Source organism: Thalassophryne amazonica, chromosome 21, assembly GCF_902500255.1.
Source record: "Thalassophryne amazonica chromosome 21, fThaAma1.1, whole genome shotgun sequence".
NCBI lineage: Eukaryota > Metazoa > Chordata > Actinopteri > Batrachoidiformes > Batrachoididae > Thalassophryne > Thalassophryne amazonica.
Window position 1 is genome coordinate 37,863,618 of NC_047123.1, and position 24,798 is coordinate 37,888,415.

Genomic DNA, 24,798 nt, shown 5'->3' on the forward strand with positions numbered 1-24,798 from the left:
AGTGGACATCAGTCTGTTTGGAGGAGGTGTCCTCAGGCATCCTGGGTGCTTTTCAGAGCTGTTCTCTGCACTGACCCTCAGATCTCCTCTGTGCTGCACAATGTTTCCAGTGATGTGCACAGAAAACACTCGTGATGCGTCTCGTGGAGCTGATCTGGGACGTCACTGTAACCTTTCCCATGATTCTCTGAGCTGCAGCCGTGCTTTCGGTTCATATAAAACAATGGCATTTATATTTAAAAGTTGAATGTCTATATACAGTTTTAAACAATAAAGGATTTTTTTAAATCCATAATTCTTAGTATTTGACCCGTTTGCATTGATGGTCATTTGTTTCAGATTATTTTCATTAATTTGAGCAAAACAGATGTAATATGCTGAAACGCTCACAGCGCTGTACAAGGCAAAAGAAAGTGTCGAGAAACAGCCGAGTGAAGAATATTTTTATTGAAATAAAAAAAATGTAGAGTATAAATTGCTAAAAATTGCAACATGAATACTGTGACGGCAGTAAACGCTCACTGTTCAATGGTTCCTTCAGTTCTTGATAAATTTGTCACAGCTGAGATTGTGGTGGGCATTCTTTTGTTTTTGTTTTTGTGGACATGGTTTAGCTTTGGTAGAAAAGAATTTGCCACACAAGTCATGATTTACTTTAAAAGAAAAAGAGAAGGAATTGCAGTTGCCCCGTTAGCTCTTTGTGCATGATGATTAGCGCCACATGTCACGACGTCGCCACACTTCCAAACATGACCGGGACTGAAATCTACTACAGTTACAAAGTCTGCTGGGCGAGCCGGGTCACATGATTGTCTGTGTTTACGGAGCCCACCTACATCGGAGCGTGCGTGTGCTGTGAGGAGGAGGGGGAAGAGGTGGCGGCTGAGGAGGAGAGGGATGATGAGGGAGGCTGTGCGGAGGAGGTCTCTGTCTTACTGCTGTGTGTGATGAAACGCAAACGGAGCTTCATGGCAGGACGTAAAGTCATAATGATTTTCTCCACCTGCAGAAACAAGATAAACCGACATAGATGGAGTTAGGTGTAGATACACAGAGAGAGAGAATGTGAGAGATAAGAGAATGTGTGAGTATGTGAGAGATAAAAGAACATGAGAGACAGAGAATGTGAGAGAATGAGACAGAGAGACAATGTGAGCGATAGAGAGAATGTGAGAGATTGAGTATGTGAGATAGAGAGAGTAGAGATACAGAGAATATGAGATAGAGAGAGAATGTGAGAGATTGAGTATGTCAGAGATAAGAGAATGTGTTTGAGTGAGAGGAGGGACTAGTTTAAGGGTCAGTCAACGTAGATGATTTTGAGTCACGTTTGTTTACATTAATTCTCTGAATCAGGAATTAAAACATCGGATCAGATTCTTTTGATCATTTAAATTTCAGATGATTCAGATGTCTGAATGAGTTCGACTAGAGCGTCGGTGGCGCTGAGGCGCTGGTAAACAGTTCTTTGAGGCGAGCTGACCTGATCCTTCACGCTGTCGCCCGTGTACATGTACTTGATGTGATAGAGGAAGTCACAGATCGGGTCCATGTAGCTCAGGTGTTGACTGTGTTGGTCCACCGCCTGAAGCATCTCATAGAAGGCCACGCCAATCTGCCGGGAAACACACGGCACGTTGTTTAAAGTTGACCGCAGTAACGCCGCGTTTTCTTCATTCCCGCTAAAACAGTTAACTGACATATAAAAATCAGCGTGCTGAAGCTCCATATCTGAAGCAAAAACTTTAAACTCATGAGACTCTACAGTGAAATATAGTCATACGTGAATCTGAGGAACATTTGTTTGTTCTACTCCTCCTCCAGAGTGCTGGAGCCAATTTGACCCCAGAACTGCCGAAGGTCAAGGTCATGTCATAGTTTTGGTTTATCAATCCGTCTGTTCCCCCAAGTCCATATGTGGATGATGGTCAATCCCAGAACTGGCCATTATCACCTTCCAAGCCTGTATATCCCATTGATGGGATATACAGCTGACTGTCATCTGGCTTCAGACTCTGGCTTTAACCTGGTCCTGGACTCTGGCTTTAACCTGGTCCTAGACTCTGGCTTTAACCTGGTCCTAGACTCTGGCTCGCGTGGTTTTACCTCTAGCATGCACCGCGTTCTCTCCTGCTGGAAGCGCTGCAGAAACGGCCCCACCAGGTGATAAACGTAGAGCAGCTGGAACTCCGTCTGAACGACGGGCTTCAGCGTCTCCGACAGGAATCTGCACACAGACAGTTCAAGACACAAGCTACGTTTGCAGGTCCAATCAGACGTGTGAAGCACGCGTGCGCCTCTGTAAGAAGACAGAACGGTTACTTCGGTATGAGTGACAGCTGTCCAATGGACGAGTGATGCCACACGGCATGCGCTAAGGCTAGCACATAGCTACAGTTCATTTCACTGTAGCTCTGATGGCACGCTGTGAAGTCCAGCAAGGCGAAGGGATAACCCGCCCACTGCGTCTCTGTCGTCAGCGCCGGAGAACCGATCACAGACACGATGCGGTCGTGGAGGACAATCCAGTAGGGTTCCTGCAGGTCAGAGAGCAGAAGGACGAGGTAAACTCACTGTGCAGTCAACGACGGCGATGACCTGTGAGTGGACATGATGGGCGTCCATCTTACAGGCAGCGCGGTGATCACAAGTCCGATGGCGTTCATCCAGGCGGTGATGTTTTCTCGGGGAACCAGAGGCTGGCTGAAAGGTCAAAGAACAACATGACATAACCTCAACGGGGGCACTCACAAATGACTCGCCATCTAAAGACGTAATCCATCAAGGACAAACAGACTGTGTTGAACAGCACTGAACCGCACACTGGGAGCAACTTGGGGATTAAGAACCTTGCTCAAGGGCACTTATTGAGTTTCTGCTCTGATATGGATTTGAACCAAGAATCATCTGCTCTCAGGCATAAACGCGTCTTAAAAATAGACATAAAGCTGAAAGAGTCTAACGTTAATTAAACAGCAGATAATAATCATCAACCAACCAGTCAATCAATTAACCATTTATCAAGTAAGTCAATGCAATGGATAAAAATACTTTAAAATCTCTCAAACAGCTTTAAAACTGTTTAAACTATTTTTTAAGATCACTGACGTGATTGAATGCAGCTTTAACAATGTTTAAAAGTTACAAGACTTTTATTAAACATTCTTTAAACTGGTTTAAAATAATTTAAAAAGCACTTAATAATGCTTTTATTCCACTTAAAAAAGACCCTGTCCCAGAAGACAGACAAGAAATTTCAAGTGGTCGTGTCTGGATCTGAACTCTTAACCATCTTTAATACAGTTCAGAACAAATAGTCAGAGATAATGTGGTTTAAATGTTCATTTTAAAATTCATTAAAACTGCTTTAAATGCATTTTAAAAGACTCAGGATTGAGACGCTGTTGTTAAGAAGCACTTAGTGTTTGTGTGTGTGTGTGTGTGTGTGAGAGTGTGTGTGTGTGGTACCTCTTTAAGACGACATTGAGCAGAGCGTTGCCAACATCTTTTCCGGGCACAGCCAAAGCCATCAGCTCCACACAGGTGACGTGCAGCGCGTGTGCCGCGGGGTTGGGGAACTCGTTGAACCTCCAGTCACAGTTAGGGAAAGGACCGGGCGACTTTCCCGCCATGGGTGGGAGGAGTTAAGTTTTAGTCCCTTCGAAAATGTTGTGGTGCGAGCTTATGCTGAGAAGGTTAAATATCAAATCATGAAGGATATTGTCCACCAGGCGTCCAATCAGCTTGCAGTAATACGTGTCATCAGGGATCCAGGCGTTGTCCTCTCTGGCGTTCATGCCGCACTTCAGGTACGTCTCGCTCAGGCACCAACCCGGGGTTCGGTTTTCCTTTCAAACAAGATTTTACATTTTTAAAACGCCTGAAATTTAACTACAAAAAGAAAAACTACAGAGATGTTTTTACACATTTAAACCCTGAACATTTGATTCTCACAGGCTCAGGGCTGCTGAGTTGCGGATGTGCCAAAGTGATCACAGATTTCTACATTAATGCATATTTTTGCGCTATTTTTTGATTTGTTGGCGTCATTAAAAAGAATTTTGTCACTGGATCGATTTCTCAGTGTTGGTAGTATTGTGCAATCCAGACTGAGGTGCAGTCTCACACCGGTGACAACAAATCACAGCACAGTGAGGAAATGTCTTATTTAAATTTTAATAGGTTGCCCCTCCCCCACGACCCGATCCCAAATTAGTGGTTGAAGATGAGTGAGTGAGGTTTTCCCCTCTGTCAGGTCCCTGGACCCTGTGTTGGACTTTGGTTTGATGCATCTCTCCCACACTGGAGGTAATGAAGTCCTTACATGATGATTTCTAACCTAGCACCTCAGTGTCTTTGCGCCTACCTTCAGTGACGGCATGATGGTGTGCACCAGCTTCCTCTTCAGGTTGGTTCTGTCTCTTAGGTGTCGTTCGTAGTAGTGCAGTGTGTTGTACAGGTAGGTCACTGGACGATCTGCAAACAAACGTACAACTTGTAACCACCTGCCTGTGCCTTCCAGTCACAGCCCACCTTCATCCGCTTCCAACCTCTCCTCACCGTGGAACTTGTACAGCGCTCCCAGATGGTCGAGCAGCGTTTCCAGAGATTTGGAGACAGGCAGCAGCTCCAGGAAGCGGTGGATGACGATGTCAAAAACAGGCAAAAAGCGCAGACAGACGTTTCCAAAGTAGATGGGCAGGTATTGAGGCTGCAGCTGCATGGGCGGGTTGACTTGGTCTGCAAGACCCTCAAAGTACAGCTTCTCTGGGTATTTCTGGAAAAAGGGTGATACTTCATTTTAACATTACGGAGTGAGATTTATCTCACACTGATCTCGTGTGTCTGTTCAAGTTTTACCTTGTGGTAGCTCATGTGCTTGTTGTGCCAGTCACTCTGCAGCCAGTGCTCGGGCGCGTTCTCCTTGACAAAATCGCTGATCCGGTTCCTGAAGTCACTGGGCTTGAGCAGCAGCAGCTGGATTATGAAGTAGCAAACCTGTGCCTCGTTGCCGTCGTGGCTCCGCATCGCCTGCAGGAAGAGGAGAGAGAGGTGTTTCCTTTTCCCAGATGTGACACCACATGAGCCTGTTTTGTCCGTCTGCCCTCACCAAGCACAGAATGAGGCGATCCAGGGTGACAATGTTGTACTTCCACACCATGTCGTTGAGTATTTCGATACATTTGTTGAGCTGCTGTCCACCAGCTGATGTTGAGAATTCATATACAAGGAAGTCTGCAAAGGTGCGCACGTGAGCCACCAGTGCACGAGCTCCAATCCCCTCCAAAACTCTGAGGAGAAAAAAAAAAACAAACAAAAAAAAAACATCAAAACAGCCAGGCTGCATTCCTTTTACTGTAATTTATCAAAAGCAGGTCATTTTAGTGCAGGCTGTTGACGCGCTGAAAAACGGGACCTGCAGTTGCTGCTCATGGCTGAAACACCAGGTACATCCTGGTGGAAAAGATTTTTTAAATGTTGACCACGATGCACCACATTCCTGAGTTTTTCGTTCCCATCCCAGCTGCATGTCCATGACAACATCTGCCTCCTTTGTGGTGTTTCTCCTGGAGAGGTCAGGAGCAGATGTGTTTCTGAAGGACTGCACTGGTTGGAAGATAAAACATTCCCAATCCCTAAACTCTGTGGACTCCAGCTGTCATAGAAACAGCTTGTGTGCTGGAAAACTGAGGAACTGGAGACTAAAGGTGTAGAAGCTGAGTGGATGTATTTATTTTTAAATCTGCTTCAGTGGCTCTAAAACATCCACCTACCTGACTATTCGATTATTAACTGCAGCTAAACAACAGGATTTTGGTGGCGCTGCAGACACTTAGTACTTCATTATCGTCTCTTCTTACCATTTCTTATGTAAAACGTTTCTCAGCTGCTGGAAGGAAGATGTTCACACCCACCTCCTCCTCCTACTCTACGTTTGATGAGCTGTCACTTGAGGCATACTTGAGTTTCAGAAGCAGCCTGGCAGGAGACCAACTCATCCCTGACACAGACACCCGCGGGCCAATCGACATTTACAAAATGCTTCCTTCCACACGTCTCCTCACTGACTGACAGATGATATGTTCAGATGTAAGACAGCAGCACCAGACCTGAAGCCGATCTGGTTTATGTGATCCGTCTCCAGCAGCATCTTCCACAGTAAGCAGAGGAAGAGCGGGGGCGAGCCCTGCATGGAGAAATGGGTAATAATGTCATTCTCATTAGCCATGGACTTCCACTTCCTGTACTCCTCTTCTACGTTCTTCTTCAGGTTGAAACGTGACTCCTGAGGAACGTTGTTCTGCTTGAAGAACGCCTGCGAGAAAAAACAGAGATGTGAGCATCATTACAGCAAGACAGCAGAAGTCGGACTGAGTACAAAAAATGCGGGTGTCTGCACGCTGACCTGCAGCGGGGCGGGGAAGCAGGACAGCGTGTGAGAGGCCCAGTTATGAGGCGTGAAGGTCATGATGGTCTGAAGAATGTCTTTACACCAAGTCCCGTGAATGGTGTCTGAACCTGTGAAAAAATCTACACAGACAAATGACAATCACAGGAAAACTAGAACCTGGGGGAAAACGATGCGAAATACTGTTTCAGTTCCAGTACCGGTGACGTGGGTAGCTCTGGCCAGGGTGAGGATCAGGGCTCGGTTCAGCTCTTCGGACTCTGCAGACAAAACTGTCTTTGGGTCGTTGAGGAAGCGGGTGAACTGCGGCTGCACCTCGGAGCTCCCCAGCGCCGTGATCAAGCGCAGAGCTGTGCTCTCAACACTGGAAACCATGAGACGGAGACCGTTAGCCGTGAGGTGGACCACCAAAACCAACAAGCTAAAGTCACTATGCCACAACTGTACTCTACTGTTCTCAGATGATCTGTATCAATTTGTTTGTCGCCAATATCTGTTTATACTTAATGCTGAGTATTTCTGAAATTACTGAGTGACATATGAAGAAAACAAAAATGTCTCGCTTTTCTGCAGAAGACTTTTACAAAGTACAGCTCTGTGACTTTGATCCCAAAACTGAAAAGCTTCTTGGGGTCACCATGCCTAACACACATACCAAGTTTGGTGACAATTGAGCTACTAGAAGTGAAGTAATCTTGCACACAAGTGAAATATCAGATGACTGGCTGACTGAATGCAGTGATGTTGAGCCTACTGGCTGTGGAGTGGGGAAAAGGTGGAAGTTTAATTCACCAGACTCATGGTTGAAGTGGACCTGGTCAGACGTAGTGTACGTGGGCCTGAATGTGTCCACATTACCACAGATGCAGCTGGTTCTGGTTGGTCTGGGGTACAGCAGCCAGACTGTGGAGGTGACTCAGGAGCTGGACTCGGTAGTGTGGCTGGATGTGGTGCATCCTGTAGCTGAACATCTCCAGCAGAGTGTGCAGGATTCCCCACGCGTGGGACTTGAACACATTTGGCAGCAACTGACCTAAAAAAAAACAAACAAAATAAACAGCATCATTAAAGAACATGAGCACCTTTTTAAAGAACTGTTTCTTTGAGAAATTAAATGTCTTTGTTACTCACTGATGAATCCCTTGATGCCCAGAGACTCGATCTCCATGTAGACCAGCAGCCTGCTGTAAGTCTCCACCAGTGCAGGCGCCAGAGCAAGGCTGGACTTGTCCTGTGCCAGCTTTATCACCCGGGTGGCAATGCTGTGGATCAGACTGGACACACAGAAAAAACAACGCATTCACCACACCGTAGAACTGACCGGGGTCCTGGATGGCAACCACTCAGGCAGATAACTGGTCTGTCCCCAGTTCTTCAAAGTGGCCATCTATCTGCCACAGCCTGGTGAAATGTGGAGTCCTCTTGTTACAGACCTGCTCCAGTTAGTTAGTCCCGTTTTATCTCCATCTAACACCCACCTCATCTTTGCATGTACGGTGAGTGAATCCAGCAGGTTCATGGGTAACGGCATGACAGATCCTGACGCCATGCAGTTGGTGCCGGGCAGGTTGATCCCCATGGATCCATTCCCATATATCGTCTCCACAAGGACACCCATCGGCAGAGTGAAGCACTTGGAGTTGGTGCTGTAGGCGTTACACAGCAGTGCGATCTTGTAGTCCGACATTCCCAGAGTTTTGTTACACAACGACTGCTGCAGAAACCTGAAAGTGTCACACAAAAACAACACCAGAGGGTCTTCAACTTACATACTGGATTCTGGAATTTTGTTTGTTGTTTATTCATTGATTTACACAACTACTGCTGCTAAAATTAAGTATTATCCAACTCATTTGCATATATAAAGCCACCAACACAATTTTTAAAAGTTCCTGTTTATACAACAGTGGGAGAATAATTGTAGCTTCCTCATACAGACCAGAGTTCAAATTACAGAAAATAAAAATCAATCTGAATACTTGTTGAGGAAAAAAAAAAAAACTCAGAATACAAATATTTTCTTCAGACCGTTCAGCCTTATTTTTGCTCTTTTATAAAAATAAAAAAAAAGTACTGTGTAGTTTTGTTTGGGTGGTGAGACTGTTTACTCGTGGTGCAGTTTCAGAGAGTGAGGTATGGGAATCTGGAGTTTGGAATTGTCGTTCTGGGCTTTGCGGTTCAGGTGGATCCAGATGCAGGTCATGGCAAACGAATGAGTGGACTGGGGCTTATTAATGTCAGGAACTGGAATGCACTGCAGAAAAACACAAACATATTCAACTTGTATCAAGACCCTTCGTGCTTCTGCGACTCATTACAAAACCATTACTACAGCATCATAAAGATGCACAAAATTAACTCTCTGCCACACCTCCTTTTCTGGGTAGAGCAGGTCAAAGAGCTTCATGACGGGAAGAAAGTCACCTAAGGCGTTCTTCTGAATGCTTCCTGATATAAACTGCAGCAGGACCCACATCAGGTGGTCTCTGCCTTTAATCAGACCTCTGCCTGCAAGCTGGAGACAAAGCAAGAACACACGTAAACAACAAAACTGATGACAGAGTCCACCTCAAACACCCCTCCACAGGGTGCACCATCATTCTGATTAGACAGAGATTTGTTTTCATTTTAAGATTCAAGAGCATTTTCTTAGAACAAATTGATAATGTGAAAAAAATGTGGTATTTATTTTAACATCTCTGCTCCATCCTTTTACAAAGTACATTCCATGTGTAAATTAAAATTAGAGCCCGACCGATATATCGGCCGGCCAATACTATCGGCCGATATAAGCCCTTTTCAAAGTACTCACTATCGGCCAAATTTTGCCGATAATTTCTCATAAACAGAACAGTTACTGAAATAATGTTTGTGTTGGCAATGTAAAATGTCCTTGCACCGTTTGTCCAGTAGATGGAGCTATAACTCCATTCAATTGAAAGCTGCTTACACCCCTGCTTAAATGTGTTCATCACCAGCCCCTGCAGTTCGCCGTCACACTGCACTGATAGGCTGACAAAAGCATACAAGTAAGTTTATAAGGATATTGTTGATTGCATTTTTTGAACTTGAAAATTAAACTCTGTTATAAAGTTAATCAATATGAGGACAAAGCTTCAGCTTTTAGCTCATACCTTTTTTGTTAAGGGTCCAAAAAAGAACATTTTATTCATTAAAAAAATAAAAAAAATCAGCCGATTTATCAATTATCTGCATTTTTTTTTTCATCCAAATATCGTTATCGGCATCGCCCTCAAAAAATCCATATCGGTCGGGCTCTAATTAAAATGTTGCCAGGTTTGTGGAAAATACTTGTTCAAACCATCTTTCCTGCAGCAAAAAACTCAAATAAAAGCAAACATTCAGAGATATTCTGACTCCTTTGAGTTTCTGAGTCACAAGCAAACAGGCAAGTACTGAAAAAAGACCAAGAACATGCAGTTTATTATAAATATACATATAGTCAAAATTTTCATTTAGTGGATAATCTGAAAAACAAAATCTGATTTTGACCAACAGGGCTTAGATTCTGTAAGTACTGATTCTTAGTTATTGCCACAGACCTGCCCTGTAAAAATGTGTCAATAGAAGAAGTTTTGCACAAATCATTTGGTTTGCAATGTCAATTCAATCATGAGCGGGATTATATATATATTTTTAAGTTCTGGTTACCTTTTGGTGCAGCGACAGCACCATGTGTGGAAAGCTTGCAAACTGAAATAAGACAAAGAAGATGAGCTGGGAGGAGAGATGCTGCCACAGCAGTTGGCTCGTCCCTCCGATGTCGGCGTCAAAGTGTTCCTCAGTTTCGGAGCGCTCCATGGCATACACCACCAGGTCCACCAGCTGCTCCTCCAGCACCGGACAACGCTGCTTTTGCTGCAGGCAAGGAGGGACGCGTAAAAGAAGAGGAAAAAAAAAAAAAGTAAGGGAGGGAAGACATCAGAGGACAGAAAATTACACACAGAGGGGGGAAAATGACAGAAGCATGAAAAAAATTCATTTTACTCCAACAATTGTAATTTTTTTCCCCCCTCTTCCTCATAGAAACTAATCTAACCCAGTGTATATATAACACTGTGAAATGTTATGTTTTTGTGCTCGGGAAGCAAGAGTTCAATTAACTTTCAATTGTGGAGAATAAAAGCTAGAAAATCCTTTTAATGTGTTGACAAATGTGTGTGAAAATGTGATGGAAGATAGGATGAGAGTGGGAAGGGATGAAGAAGGAAGAGAGAGAAGGAAAATGGATGAGGAAGGGTGAAAGATGGACAGTGATGGGACTTAGCGACTTATAATTATGACTTAAAAACGGGCAATTATCATCTACAATGGGCTACTATGAGTTGTAATCTCTAATTAGGACTTGGCTGATGAAAATAACCACACACCACAAAAACAGAACACGCTGCACTCGAGTGGAGTGTTTGTGGAGAAATGATCTGTGCACATGGGTCCGGGTTCAAATTTGCTCATATGCTGGAATAAAATGGTCAAAGATGAATAGAGAAGAACGAGCCCAGTCGGTTCCACACTGTGAGGTACCACTGCAAGATTAACTGGATTCTGTTTCACATGACAGCACAGCAAACCACGGCACCACAGAGCACAAAACACCAAACAGTTCTGGCATGCAGGCTGACGGGTTTGAGCAGGTGGATGGGGGATGTGACAGGGACGGGAAAGAGGAGCCGTCAGGCTGATCATAGTCTTCATTTTTCTCTGAGTGCAGAAGCCTCCAGTACAACTTCTCCTCCCTCACCCACACACAAGCTTGGACAAAAGAGAGAGACAGAAAGCTGGAGAAAAGAGATGAGAGTCCACAGCTGTGGCTTTATCCATAAAGAAACAACTATTCAGGTGATTTTTAGTTGATGGCAATTAATCTCTCTTGGACTACACGCCACAGGTTCATGTGTTTCTCTGCCTCAGTAGGAATGTTTGACTCTTCCCAAAGAACAGCAAAAATAAAAAATACTGAGACATTTTTGAGGTGTTATTTTGACCATCGACCACAACTTCACGTCATATGAATAGAATAGAATAAACTTTATTGTCTGTCCCACAAAGGTCACAGAAATTCTTCTTCAACAAATGGCTCATAAAAACACATAAAATACTCTCACAAAACTTCACTGTTTAAAAAAAAAAAAAGCACAATTGATATGCTACTCCTGCTCATTACTGCTTCCTCCACATGACGGAACTGTCCTGGGTCCTGATCATAAATGATTGTTGTACAAAAGCTTCAGATATCTGTCACTGAGACAGATGATGACTGGAGGCAGCTTGAAGCAGAAACGAGATGATAATCAGTGAACCGCGGCTGATAACGCATGCACAGTGAAGGCAGGGGGGGACCGTTCGGTCTGTGACACTAGGCACCAAGAACCCGAAGAGTTGAACCTTAATTCTGCAAAAATATCTAGTCTTTCCAGCAACCTCATGACTCCGTAAGCTCTTCCCCAGTGTCTCTAAACCTGTCCTGCTTGGAAAATTATTGGGGATGCAGCAAAAGACTCCCACACATATCCCACAGACTAGACCAGACGAGCCAAATCAAATGTGTTACGACATCAACATAGACCGCAAAGAACCCATGCCAATATTCACGTAAGACAACAGTTTATGGTTGACATCTTGGACGTGAAATGAGACTGCTTCAACCTTTGCACCACAAACAGCTCACATTAAATCTTATTGAGCTTGACCTTCATAAGAGAGTACCTTACTTGGCACAGAGAGCAGAGTTACACTCCTATGCTGCACTCAAAGCAATCACCGTTACCTTTCCAGAAAGAGACAAGTCTTTTCTTCCAGTCTGCTGGGATGCTACCCATATGGAAGCAAAGACAACGTTCAGCTTTACCCACAACCTGGTTACATTTCAACAGATTTGAGCTCTTTCTGTCATGAAACAAGTCCTCCAACGAACACTGTCAACAGCAGTACAACACATGGCAGCATCCATTTACTGTATTTCATTTTTATTAATTTGCAGTGAAATAAAAACAGAACATAGTTGGCATTTCTTTTTTGCTGATGGCCTAAAAGACTTTTACAGTGTGTCTGACATTGGTGCTCCTTTGTTTAATTATTTCCCAGAAAAATGGCCACCCAACCTTTATTCATAAATAAACTTTAAAAACAATCTGCGTTCACTTGGTGTGTGTGGTTTGCAGATGGCAGTAATATTTATCAATGACAGAAAACAAATACACACATCATCAATCAATAAACGTCACACAGCACAGGTCATAGTTTATGTCTCCAGTCAGAGTCACTCAGCCGACCTGAGCAAAACCCCAAAACCACTTCCACAGAGACCCTGAGTGTGAGGAGCAGAGCCACACCCCGAGCTGCAAATACAACTTACACTCAACAAAAATATAAACGCAACACTTTTGGTTTTGCTCCCATTTTGTATGAGATGAACTCAAAGATCTAAAACTTTTCCACATACACAATATCACCATTTCCCTCAAATATTGTTCACAAACCAGTCTAAATCTCTGATAGTGAGCACTTCTCCTTTGCTGAGATAATCCATCCCACCTCACAGGTGTGCCATATCAAGATGCTGATTAGACACCATGATTAGTGCACAGGTGTGCCTTAGACTGCCCACAATAAAAGGCCACTCTGAAAGGTGCAGTTTTATCACACAGCACAATGCCACAGATGTCGCAAGATTTGAGGGAGCGTGCAACTGGCATGCTGACAACAGGAATGTCAACCAGAGCTGTTGCTTGTGTATTGAATGTTCATTTCTCTACCATAAGCCGTCTCCAAAGGCGTTTCAGAGAATTTGGCAGTACATCCAACCAGCCTCACAACCGCAGACCACGTGTAACCACACCAGCCCAGGACCTCCACATCCAGCATGTTCACCTCCAAGATCATCTGAGACCAGCCACTCGGACAGCTGCTGAAACAATCGGTTTGCATAACCAAAGAATTTCTGCACAAACTGTCAGAAACCATCTCAGGGAAGCTCATCTGCATGCTCGTCGTCCTCATCGGGGTCTCGACCTGACTCCAGTTCGTCGTCGTAACCGACTTGAGTGGGCAAATGCTCACATTCGCTGGCGATTGGCACATTGGAGAGGTGTTCTCTTCACGGATGAATCCCGGTTCACACTGTTCAGGGCAGATGGCAGACAGCGTGTGTGGCGTCGTGTGGGTGAGCGGTTTTCTGATATCAATGTTGTGGATCGAGTGGCCCATGGTGGCGGTGGGGTTATGGTATGGGCAGGCGTCTGTTATGGACGAAGAACACAGGTGCATTTTATTGATGGCATTTTGAATGCACAGAGATACCGTGACGAGATCCTGAGACCCATTGTTGTGCCATACATCGAAGAACATCACCTCATGTTGCAGCAGGATAATGCACGGCCCCATGTTGCAAGGATCTGTACACAATTCTTGGAAGCTGAAAATGTCCCAGTTCTTGTATGGCCGGCATACTCACCGGACATGTCACCCATTGAGCATGTTTGGGATGCTCTGGACCGGCGTATACGACAGTGTGTACCAGTTCCTGCCAATATCCAGCAACTTCACACAGCCATTGAAGAGGAGTGGACCAACATTCCACAGGCCACAATTGACAACCTGATCAACTCTATGCGAAGGAGATGTGTTGCACTGCATGAGGCAAATGGTGGTCACACCAGATACTGACTGGTATCCCCCCCAATAAAACAAAACTGCACCTTTCAGAGTGGCCTTTTATTGTGGGCAGTCTAAGGCACACCTGTGTACTAATCATGGTTTCTAATCAGCATCCTGGTATGGCACACCTGTGAGGTGGGATGGATTATCTCAGCAAAGGAGAAGTGCTCACTATCACAGATTTAGACTGGTTTGTGAACAATATTTGAGGGAAATGGTGATATTGTGTATGTGGAAAAGTTTTAGATCTTTGAGTTCATCTCATACAAAATGGGAGCAAAACCAAAGTGTTACGTTTATATTTTGTTGAGTGTAAAATGCTGAGCAGTAATCAGACTGTAATCTGAGCACCATTGGACTGTTTGTTCACCTCCTCCGCCCGCGTCCTTTGTACCATAAACACCAAACTCTACATATGGATGGTCAACCCCAGAAATTCAGCAAAGGTCATGGTCACTGAGATTAAATTTCCTATATAAATATTTGATGTCAGACAATAATCTTAAAAGCTTCCCTTCACTTGGCTTGTAATTTCTTAAATCTATAAGACGCTTAGTTAAATAATGTGTTTGTGCAATGTTTACCCCCAGGTTAAGGCCAATATTTAGCCCAAAGTGTGCAGTTTTGCCCAGGTCAGCGCTGCGAAAACAAGCTAAAGTCAAACACAGGAGGAACTCACTAACAACAGGCAAGAACAAGAGTACACCTGAACATCCACACATGCGATGCAGCCGGACTTGAAATGTCAGCAGCAGGGTTTGAACTTAGTCCTGGTGGTCGTAAGCCTGAGGTTCCCGTCAGAATAGGTTTTGAAACCACCAAGGTATCAATCCGCAGGAATTTATACAACCTGGAAATACAGTGAGCGCTCATTCAGACAGCTTGGCATTCTGCTTTTGTTGGGGATTCTTAATTGGCAAACGTCACCCCTTCATCTGAATAATTCAAATCATCACGTCTATCTGCTACCATCTGTACTGATCCTAATTCAACCCTGATGTGACCATTTCAAGCTCTGCGGCATTTCTCTCTTTATTCCATTTCAGTTTTATTTTCTCTCTTTTTGCCCAGGTTCCTATTTCTGGTACTGGAGTGACATCATCAGCGTGGCTCACAAAACACCCCCCCCCACCCAAAAAAAAAGCTAAGCATCCAATCAGCTGGTTAGTTGGAAGGTCAGGTGAGCAGGAAGAGGAAGAACATACCTGGGCAATGTTCAGAGTCTAGAGAGCGCATGGCAGAGAGACAAACACGACACACAGCCAGAGGAGAAGAAAACGAGAGAAAGAGAGCGAGCGAGAGAAAGAGAGAGAGAGGGAGGGGGGGAGAGAGTAGTGACTAAGGAGTGAGGTTGTTCACTGTTTGTTCAGCACAGTTAGCATCAACTCAGCCAACAGAAATAAAAACAAACAAACTTAATTAGAAAATTTAGTCAAAGGATGCCGAGATAATAAAATAAATATAAAAATCAAACAGATTTTGTTTGCTGATTGTGTCACGTTGGCAACATCGGGACTCGATCTCATTTTGTCATCAGCTGTCCTGGTTGAGCTGAAACTGCATGAACCCAACAGGGCCACCTAACACCAGTGCATTATGGGACAAGCTCATGGCATTGGTTTGCTAAACATCACAGTCTTATATAGCTGTGTTACCAGGGCAACGTGGGGGTGGGGGGTGGGGGGGGGGGGGCAAGAGCACTGAAGAATAAGAAAGTGGAAAAGGAGAGCAGGAAAAAAGGGGGAAACTAAGTCCAAAAAAGCACAAAGAAAGAGAAGGAAGAGTAGATTAAAACCCCTTTCAGGCAAGAAGTTTATGGTGTAAATTCGTCTCCAAATCACCCGTGCTGGGCTGGAAATGACCACACACAAGTTTCACACACTGAGAATATTTTAAAGTTTTCTTCAGGGGTGAACTCAGAATAAATTCTGCCACACGGTCAGGTAAGGAATTAGAAAATGATGACACGCCTACACAAACAGGCCACACCCACCCAGCATGTCTTATTGTCACAAATTTAAATTATTATGTGTGATTCTCCACCATCACTGGATTCTCTTGAATTTGTTCAAAGAAGCAAAATATCTGCCAGAATAAACTGCAAAACAGTCAAAGAAAAGGCAGATATACTTTACAATAAGAGAAAAGAACCGCTCAGTTATCCTCATCCGACACGCCATCCAGGTACTGAGACGGCCAGCAACCAAGGATGCACACCCCAGTCGCCATTATTGCTCACCAAGACATACAGAGCTAGCACGTAGTTAGCATGTAAACAAGTTTGTTAACACTGACAAAAGCCTTCAACCAGAAATTGATTTTCCTCAATAGTTTAACCTGACGGTGGTGATGTTAGTCATTAGTTGGCAATGTTTTCCGACATTACGCCACCAAGCTTCAACCCTGACGATTCACAAGGAAGTGCAACAGAAGTGTCCGAATGAGTGAGTTTCACAACAATCTGATGGTTCAACCTGCATGTCTGAAAGAGATTTTTAGTTACAGGAAGAAAAGGCAAAGACTGAATGGGTGAGAATAACAGGAGAAACAGGGAGAGGTCAATAAAGAGCAGGAGGATCTGGTGTGGAAGCAAAGTGACGCAACCACTACAACCAAGAGTATTTTACCTGTTTGCTGAGTCCTAACATGTTGCACACCATCTCTCTGGAATATGGCTGTTCCAGCACATAGCGCAACAAACCTGTCTGTGGCTCAAACAGGTCCTACATCCAAACAAACAAACAAAAACATCATCAACCAACACACATCCATGAACGTTAGCCTTTAAATATGAAATAGCAGAATTTGATATGGATGTACATTCCTGAACCATCCAACAGATGGCAACATTCAGTATGTATTTGTTTTGATAGGGACTCGGAAAAATGTTTGGAAACATTCCTAAGCAGTGTTTTTGAGTTTGTATCACTAATTTACAGTCCAGGCAAAAGGTTCTGGGACCATCCCCAGCCACACATTCTATCATTCTTTCCTTCTGATTTTACTTTCTCGTATATTTTGTCCCATGCTTCTCCCCTGCAGTTGCGAGCAGAAATTGTTATCTGATGTTAATGGGAAAGTGGGCAGAGTGCACCAACATCTTTCCAGCATCCACCAAATGGCAGACATGTCTATGGAATGTTCCATAGGCAAATCAAAGTGGTTGTGTGGGAGCATACTGCACACTGGTGCTGCATCTTCCACACTGTAAAACTGCTCTGGGTCCTGAATGGCGACCACCCAGGCAGGCAACTGGGCCATCCCCACCTCTCGAAGATAACCATCAATCTCCCACAGTAAGGTGAAATGTGTGTGTGTCCTCGGCCTTCTCCAACTAGCATCAAAATTCACCCTGAAGTAACCCATTCATCCTCATTATGTGCTCACTCTCATTTAGTGAGTTACAAGATAAACTCATTTATTGGTTTTGAGTTACTGTCGACACAAGCTGGCTGGGACGGATGAACCCAACCAATCATCTACATTTTTGCTCTCCAACCCCAATGTGGTCCCCAGTGTATTAAAGATGACGGCTGTTTTTAGGCATGTAGGTCAGGTGATTCTGTAAGCGTGTTTATTACCTTGTCAAATGGCAGCATGCCGCGCAGTGGGAAGCGGAGGGTCGTAGGATCTAATTTCCAGGAGTTACAGATGGCGCCGCTACTGTTAACCACAGGCAACAAGCTGCAGCGACCTGCACACACACACAAAATAACCAACGTGATCCATAACACTGCACAAATAATCAGGTTTGTCACTACGACCACTTTAGAGATCCAAATGCTTCCCCTCCTGCGTGACTGTGTGTGTGTGTGTGTGTGTGTGTGTGTGTGTGTGTGTGTGTGTGTGTGTGTGCGCTAGCCTACAAAGCTTGAAAAGGCCATTCTGAGTGCATTTGCTTCTTACCGCAGATTGAGTTAATTCTGGCTGTGGGTCTGAAACTGTCAACAAAATCTGACAACAAACTTCCAAGGAGCTAAACACCGCGTGAAAGAGAGACGGAGACACAACAAGGGTCGAGAACAGAGAAAAAGTGAGAGATGATTATAATCATAAAACCCTGCTGAACATGCAGATGTGGTGACACTGTAAAAAACACACACATGCACACCCACCCAGTGTGAGAGCTGACCCTCAGGATACAGTTTTCTGATTTCTGTGATTGCAAAGTAGGCTGGTAGGAGGCAGGTGTTTCTGTCCAGGATGTACTCCACCATCTGGAAGAATTCAAACAAACAGCCATCAGAGGGAAGAGTCATTTATTTACTATACTGTATATCAGAGGCGAGACAAAGTCACCATCAAATCACTTTCAAGTCATGAATCAGCAAGTCTCAAGTCAAGTCCCAACTCATGACCACCAATTGTTTGCAAGCTGACTTGAGACTTGCAGACTGATGACTTGACAGTGAGTTCGTCCCACCTCTGCTATATATAAGTACACACACACACACACACACACTTTAAAAACAAATAAATAAGTTACACGTGGAGAGCAAAAAGTGTCATAAAGACAAAATACCTCTCTGGCTGCCAGCAGCTGTTTGACGATAGCTGAACTGATTATGGTCGGAATGGTCTGAATTTTCTCCAGCACAGCTTTCAACAGATCTCTAACCCCCTGAAACACAAAGTGTCTTCAGAACTATTTGGAAAAAACCTTCAGACTTTAATATTTTTTTATCACTCCTTTTCATAAAATGTGTGCAAACTTGTAACGGTGCCCACACTAGAATTCTCTGTGTGACAACAGGCAACCAGAGCAGCTGATATCACTGGCTAAGATAAGGCTAATTATATTTGAAATGCATAGCTGTTTCATGCTTTTTTCTTTTTTTCTTTTTTTTTCACATTTAGAAGGAGCTAAATGTGCACATTTACCTCCTTGACCTTTTCTTCTGCTGAGTGGCAAGAAGCAGCAGTTTACTTGAGTTCTTTGTGCCTCAAACAGCAACATTAATAAGCTCATTAGCTTCTAATAATGATAATAATACAGCCTTTATTGTCACTGTACATACATACATACAATGAAACGTGTTCTCTGCATTTAACCCATCCTAATTACAGTTAGACACAATCCAACCACCGGGAGCAGTGGGCAGCCACAGTCCGGCACCTGGGGACCAACTCCAGATGCAGAGACATTGCCTTGGTCAGAGGCAGAGACTCTAAATAAGTATGTTTTTGTTTGTGGGAGGAAACTGGAGTACCCAGAGGAAACCTACACAGACACGGGGAGAACATACAAACTCTACACAGAAAAGCCTAGGCAGGAAGCGATAACATGGCCTTCATGCTGTGAGGGAACAGTGCTAACCACTAAGCCATCATGCCATGTTGCTCACTAATGCAGTTTTTGTCTTATAAATAAACAATTCATGGAGAAATTAATTTTTCTTCCTGTTGTACATTTCATAAATTAATATAACTTACAGGCTGATGTGACATATATGTTGGGAAAATGTGACAAAGATGTATAGTCCAGAAAATATGGTGAATTAAAATGGCTAATTAAAATGTCGGACTTGTGCCTGCGATCATGGTTTACCTTATGACAAGTGAAAATGCCTTTCATGCTACGATTATGTGCCATACACTTGTGTGTGGTGTAATTAAAGTTGTATAAATTAAAGGAGTGCTTTTGTCATGAAGCAGAAGATGTCACCTTGTAGTCTACTCCACTGATGATCTTTCGGATTAGTCTGAAGGTTAGCGCCCATAGCTGAGTCCTCTCCCACTCCAAACTGTCAGAGCTTGTCAGTGCTACACACACCATCCTAAGACAAGAGAAAACAATCAAATTTAGGATTACAGCAGCCAGTGGGTCATATTCTACAGCGCTTTGGAACCAACAACCCAATCTCCTGCATGGAATAACATCCATCCTGCTATTTTCTACACTTGCTTATTCCAGTTAGGGGTCACTGGGTGATGGAACCTGTTGTAGTGTTCATTGGACCCTGGACGTCTGTCTCTCTTATACAACCCCGGGCAATAATTATGGAATCACCAGCCTCGGAGGATGTTCATTCAGTTGTTTAATTTTGTAGAAAAAAAGCAGATCACAGACATGACACAAAACTAAAGTCATTTCAAATGGCAACTTTCTGGCTTTAAGAAACACTATAAGAAATCAAGAAAAAAAGATTGTGGCAGTCAGTAACGGTTACTTTTTTAGACCAAGCAGAGGAAAAAAATATGGACTCACTCAATTCTGAGGAATAAATTATGGAATCACCCTGTAAATTTTCATCCCCAAAACTAACACCTGCATCAAATCAGATCTGCTCGTTAGTCTGCATCTAAAAAGGAGTGATCACACGTTGGAGAGCTGTTGCACCAAGTGGACTGACATGAATCATGGCTCCAACACGAGAGATGTCAATTGAAACAAAGGGGAGGATTATCAAACTCTTAAAAGATGGAAAATCATCACGCAATGTTGCAAAAGATGTTGGTTGTTCACAGTCAGCTGTGTCTAAACTCTGCACCAAATACAAACAACATGGGAAGGTTGTTAAAGGCAAACATACTGGTAGACCAAGGAAGACATCAAAGCGTCAAGACAGAAAACTTAAAGCAATATGTCTCAAAAATCGAAAATGCACAACAAAACAAATGAGGAAGGAATGGGAGGAAACTGGACTCAACGTCTGTGACTGAACTGTAAGAAACCGCCTAAAGGAAATGGGATTTACATACCGAAAAGCTAAACGAAAGCCATCATTAACACCTAAACAGAAAAAACAAGGTTACAATGGGCTAAGAAAAAGCAATCGTGGACTGTGGATGACTGGATGAAAGTCATATTCAGCGATGAATCTCAATCAGCATTGGGCAAGGTGCTGATGCTGGAACTTTTGTTTGGTGCCGTTCCAATGAGATTTATAAAGATGACTGCCTGAAGAGAACATGTCAATTTCCACAGTCACTGATGATATGGGGCTGCATGTCAGGTAAAGGCACTGGGGAGATGGCTGTCATTACATCATCAATAAATGCACAAGTTTACGTTGATATTTTGGACACTTTTCTTATCCCATCAACTGAAAGGATGTTTGGGGATGATGAAATCATTTTTCAAGATGATAATGCATCTTGCCATAGAGCAAAAACTGTGAAAACATTCCTTGCAAAAAGACACATAGGGTCAATGTCATGGCTTGCAAATAGTCCGGATCTTAATCCAATTGAAAATCTTTGGTGGAAGTTGAAGAAAATGGTCCATGACAAGACTCCAACCTGCAAAGCTGATCTGGCAACAGCAATCAGAGAAAGTTGGAGCCAGATTGATGAAGAGTACTGTTTGTCACTCATTAAGTCCATGCCTCAGAGACTGCAAGCTGTTAGAAAAGCCAGAGGTGGTGCAACAAAATACTAGTGATGTGTTGGAGCATTCTTTTGTTTTTCATGATTCCATAATTTTTTCCTTAGAATTGAGTAAGTAAAAAGTAACCGTTACTGACTGCCACAATCTTTTTTTCTTGATTTCTTATAGTGTTTCTTAAAGCCAGAAAGTTGCCATTTGAAATGACTTTAGTTTTGTGTCATGTCTGTGATCTGCTTTTTTTCTACAAAATTAAACAACTGAATGAACATCCTCCGAGGCCGGTGATTCCATAATTTTTGCCAGGGGTTGTATGTATATATGGCATATAAACATAAAGTTTATCAGAGCAGACTGGTGCTGATGCAATCTGCAGGATTTGTTGCTATGCTTAGAACTACAGTTCTGGGACAGTACCTGTACTAGTCCAACAGACTCTCTGTGTGATGTTAAAGCTTTTCAAACAGTAGCAACATGAGGCAGAAAGTTGACAAGAACTTTCAGTGTGACGTCTGAACAGCTGCTGCTCACCGCTACTTTGAATACAGGGATGAGCGCAGCCTTCAGAGAGTGTGAACACACCAAGCAGTGTCGTTTGAATACCTGGGCTGTAACAGATTCGTCTCCACAGCCATGGCGAGGCAGTCGTAGAGGAAGGAGATTCTCTTGGGACTGTGTTGGCTGTGGATAAAACGCACGATCCACTGTACGCACTGTTCATGAGACTCCTGCAGAAAGACATGACTGCCATTAAAACTAATCCAGCAGATCAGTCTACTCTGCAGAGTGTTTGCGGGTTTGTACCTGAGGCAGTGTTCCCCAGTACTGCCTGAAAGCTCCCAAACAGCTCGTCAGCTTGGTCCTCTCATTCTCAGGAGTGTCCATGAACATCCTAAAACACAATCGCACCCGCTCACATTCACAGCAGAACTCAAATGTGTTTTCAGTGTCATATACAGAGCAAAAACAGCCATATTTAATTAAATACATACCCAGCAAATGCCTCTTCTATCATCTCAGTTTTCTGGAAAAAAAACAAAAACAAAACACAAGGCAAAGAAGAGAAACACACTCAGAAGGTGTTCCAGTACAATACGAAACAAAATGGACTCAACTCTTTCACGTTTTCCAGTTTCATCTGAAAGGATTCAAAGGTCAAATCCCGCTCAGCTAATGAGTCCATCAACATCAACAACACCTTTTTAATATAAACATAAATAAATTGTGTTTTGTTTTGTTTTTTGGTCCCCATTGGAGGAGAAGCTCAGGTGGGAGATAAGAATGTCACTCCCGTTTGTCTGTGTTTACGTGGGTTCCTCCCACATCCTAAGACATGTAGGTTAGGTGGACTGGAAACTTTAAATTGTCTGTAGGCGTGTGTGTGGGTGTGAATGTGTTTGTCTGTATGTGGCCCTGTGACAGACTGGCGTCCTGTCCAGGGTGAACCCTACCTCACGCCCTATGACTGCTGGGATAGGCTCCAGTCCCCCATGACCCTTGACTGGAGTAAGCGGTTGAAGATGAGTGACTGAGTGCAAATAGGTTCATCCTTGGGAAATATAAAATATGCTGTCAAGGATTTTATATAGTTCATGCTCTTATCATTTATTTTCTTTAGTTTATGCTTATATTATTATTTATTTTTCTTATAGTTTATGCTTATTATTTTTCCTCTTTGTGAGAAGAGGAGGTTTTAGAAAGAAAGAATTGTTGTCTGCATTCTTCATGATTAAGCAAACTATTTTTCATTTTGCCTTATCCTGCTTTGACGAGCGCCAAGGCTCATGTTGCAGGAATGTAAGGTTTCAGCTTTGCTATCACCCTCTTGCAGACATAACTCATGTGTAACCTCTCCCGACTGTCCTTGTTTGTTTTTTCTCATGTTGAACTAAATAAAAGGCTGGGCCAGAGGAGGAGATTTTAGGAGAGCTTTGTAGCTGAGCACTTACAAGCTGCTTCATTGTTCTCCTCCTCTGCGCAGAGCAAAAAATATATATTTGTCTCTCTCTGACTGGTTTCTTTTCAGTGTTTGTGCCTCTCATTTCTTTAAAAACAGGGTGCAAACCCAACATATGCTTTTGGAAGTGACCCAGAAATAAACTCTGTATTCAGAAACGCTGATGTTATACACAGACAGAGTACCTCATATTTATGGCTGGAATGTGCACTAATGTAGAAAACTAATTAACTCATTTTTTAAAAGCGCACGCAACTTTAACGATTAATAAGAGCATGATCTTCTATAAGGAAGTACAGGTGCTGGTCATTTATCTAGAATATCATGAAAAAGTTTATTTCAGTAATTCCATTCAAAAAGTATATATATATATATATATATATATATATATATATATATATATATATATATATATATATATATATATATATATATATATATTATATTCATTTATTATACACAGACTGATATATTTCAAATGTTTCTTTTAATTTTGATGATTAAAACTGACAAATTCAGTATCTCAGAAAATTAGAATATTGTGAAAAGGTTGAATATTGAAGACACCTGGTGTCAGACTCTAATCAGCTAATTAACTCAAAACACCTGCAAAGGCCTTTAACTGGTCTCTCAGTCTAGTTCTGCAGGCTACACAATCATGGGGAAGACTGCTGACTTGACGTCTTGCCTGGGCTAAAGACAAAAAGGACTCTGAACTGCTGCTGAGTTCTCCAAAGTTATGTTCTCTGATCAAAGTACATTTTGCATTTCCTTTGGAAATCAAGCTCCCACAGTCTGGAGGAAGACAAGAGAGGCACAATTGAGTGCCGTACATGCTCCTCATACTTTTCATGTTCATACTTTTCAGTTGACCAACATTTCTAGAAATCCTTTTTTTTTTTTTTGTATTGGTATTAATATTCTAATTTTCTGAGATACTGAATTTGGGATTTTCATTAGTTGTCAGTTATAATCATCAAAATTGAAAGAAATAAAGATTTGAAATATCTGTGTGTAGTGAATGAATATACTAGTTTCACTTTTTGAATGGAACTACTGAAATAAATCAACTTTTTCATGATATTCTCATTATATGACCAGCACCTGTATTAATGGATTCCTTTCATGTTGCAGCAGGCTAACTCGAAGGAAGGCTAACACTAGCTAATTTAGGTTAACTTTAAAAATCACAGTTACCACCACGTCTTCAAAGATGCTTTGCAGCTGCGTTTCCATCGACAGCGCCATGATGTCCTTAAAAACGAAACACGAAGTATCTTCTCAGTTCAGCATCACATAAATTATCGCTGATCTGAATGCTAACGCTCAAAGCTAACAACGCAGCAATGAGCGCAACCGCAAAAACAATCCGGATTCACCTCAGCGGTCCGCAATCAAAGGTTCCACTTCTGTGACAGGAGAAAATGC

The 24,798-nt window shown here is 42.9% G+C and overlaps 1 protein-coding gene and 1 long non-coding RNA gene across 3 annotated transcripts; one reads left to right on the forward strand and one right to left on the reverse strand.

Annotated features, from left to right (window-relative positions):
* Nucleotides 1-426: 426 nt before the first annotated feature.
* On the reverse strand, nt 427-24,618 carry med23 (mediator complex subunit 23). 2 transcript variants are annotated; one of them, XM_034162060.1, is made up of 31 exons: nt 24,568-24,618; nt 22,406-22,437; nt 22,218-22,305; nt 22,017-22,141; nt 19,752-19,863; nt 18,609-18,707; nt 18,202-18,303; nt 17,993-18,062; nt 17,668-17,780; nt 16,714-16,809; nt 15,292-15,309; nt 10,082-10,288; nt 8,781-8,924; nt 8,518-8,663; nt 7,888-8,133; nt 7,541-7,683; nt 7,268-7,442; nt 6,610-6,773; nt 6,407-6,531; nt 6,111-6,316; nt 5,111-5,291; nt 4,861-5,031; nt 4,561-4,777; nt 4,367-4,476; nt 3,722-3,848; nt 3,469-3,634; nt 2,631-2,703; nt 2,323-2,537; nt 2,107-2,227; nt 1,484-1,615; nt 427-1,003 (listed from the first exon to the last, which is right to left on the reverse strand). In XM_034162060.1, the coding sequence occupies exons 1-31, from the start codon at nt 24,616-24,618 to the stop codon at nt 833-835; spliced, it is 4,146 nt and encodes a 1,381-aa protein (XP_034017951.1). In that variant the 3' UTR covers nt 427-832. The 2 variants fall into 2 exon arrangements, with proteins under 2 accessions (XP_034017951.1, XP_034017952.1); XM_034162061.1 differs by lacking the exon at nt 15,292-15,309 and having other exon boundaries at nt 833-1,003.
* On the forward strand, nt 22,484-24,735 carry LOC117502916. Its single transcript, XR_004558435.1, has 2 exons — nt 22,484-22,567; nt 24,520-24,735. It is a non-coding gene; the product is annotated as an uncharacterized LOC117502916 (long non-coding RNA).
* The last annotated feature ends 63 nt before the right edge of the window (nt 24,736-24,798 follow it).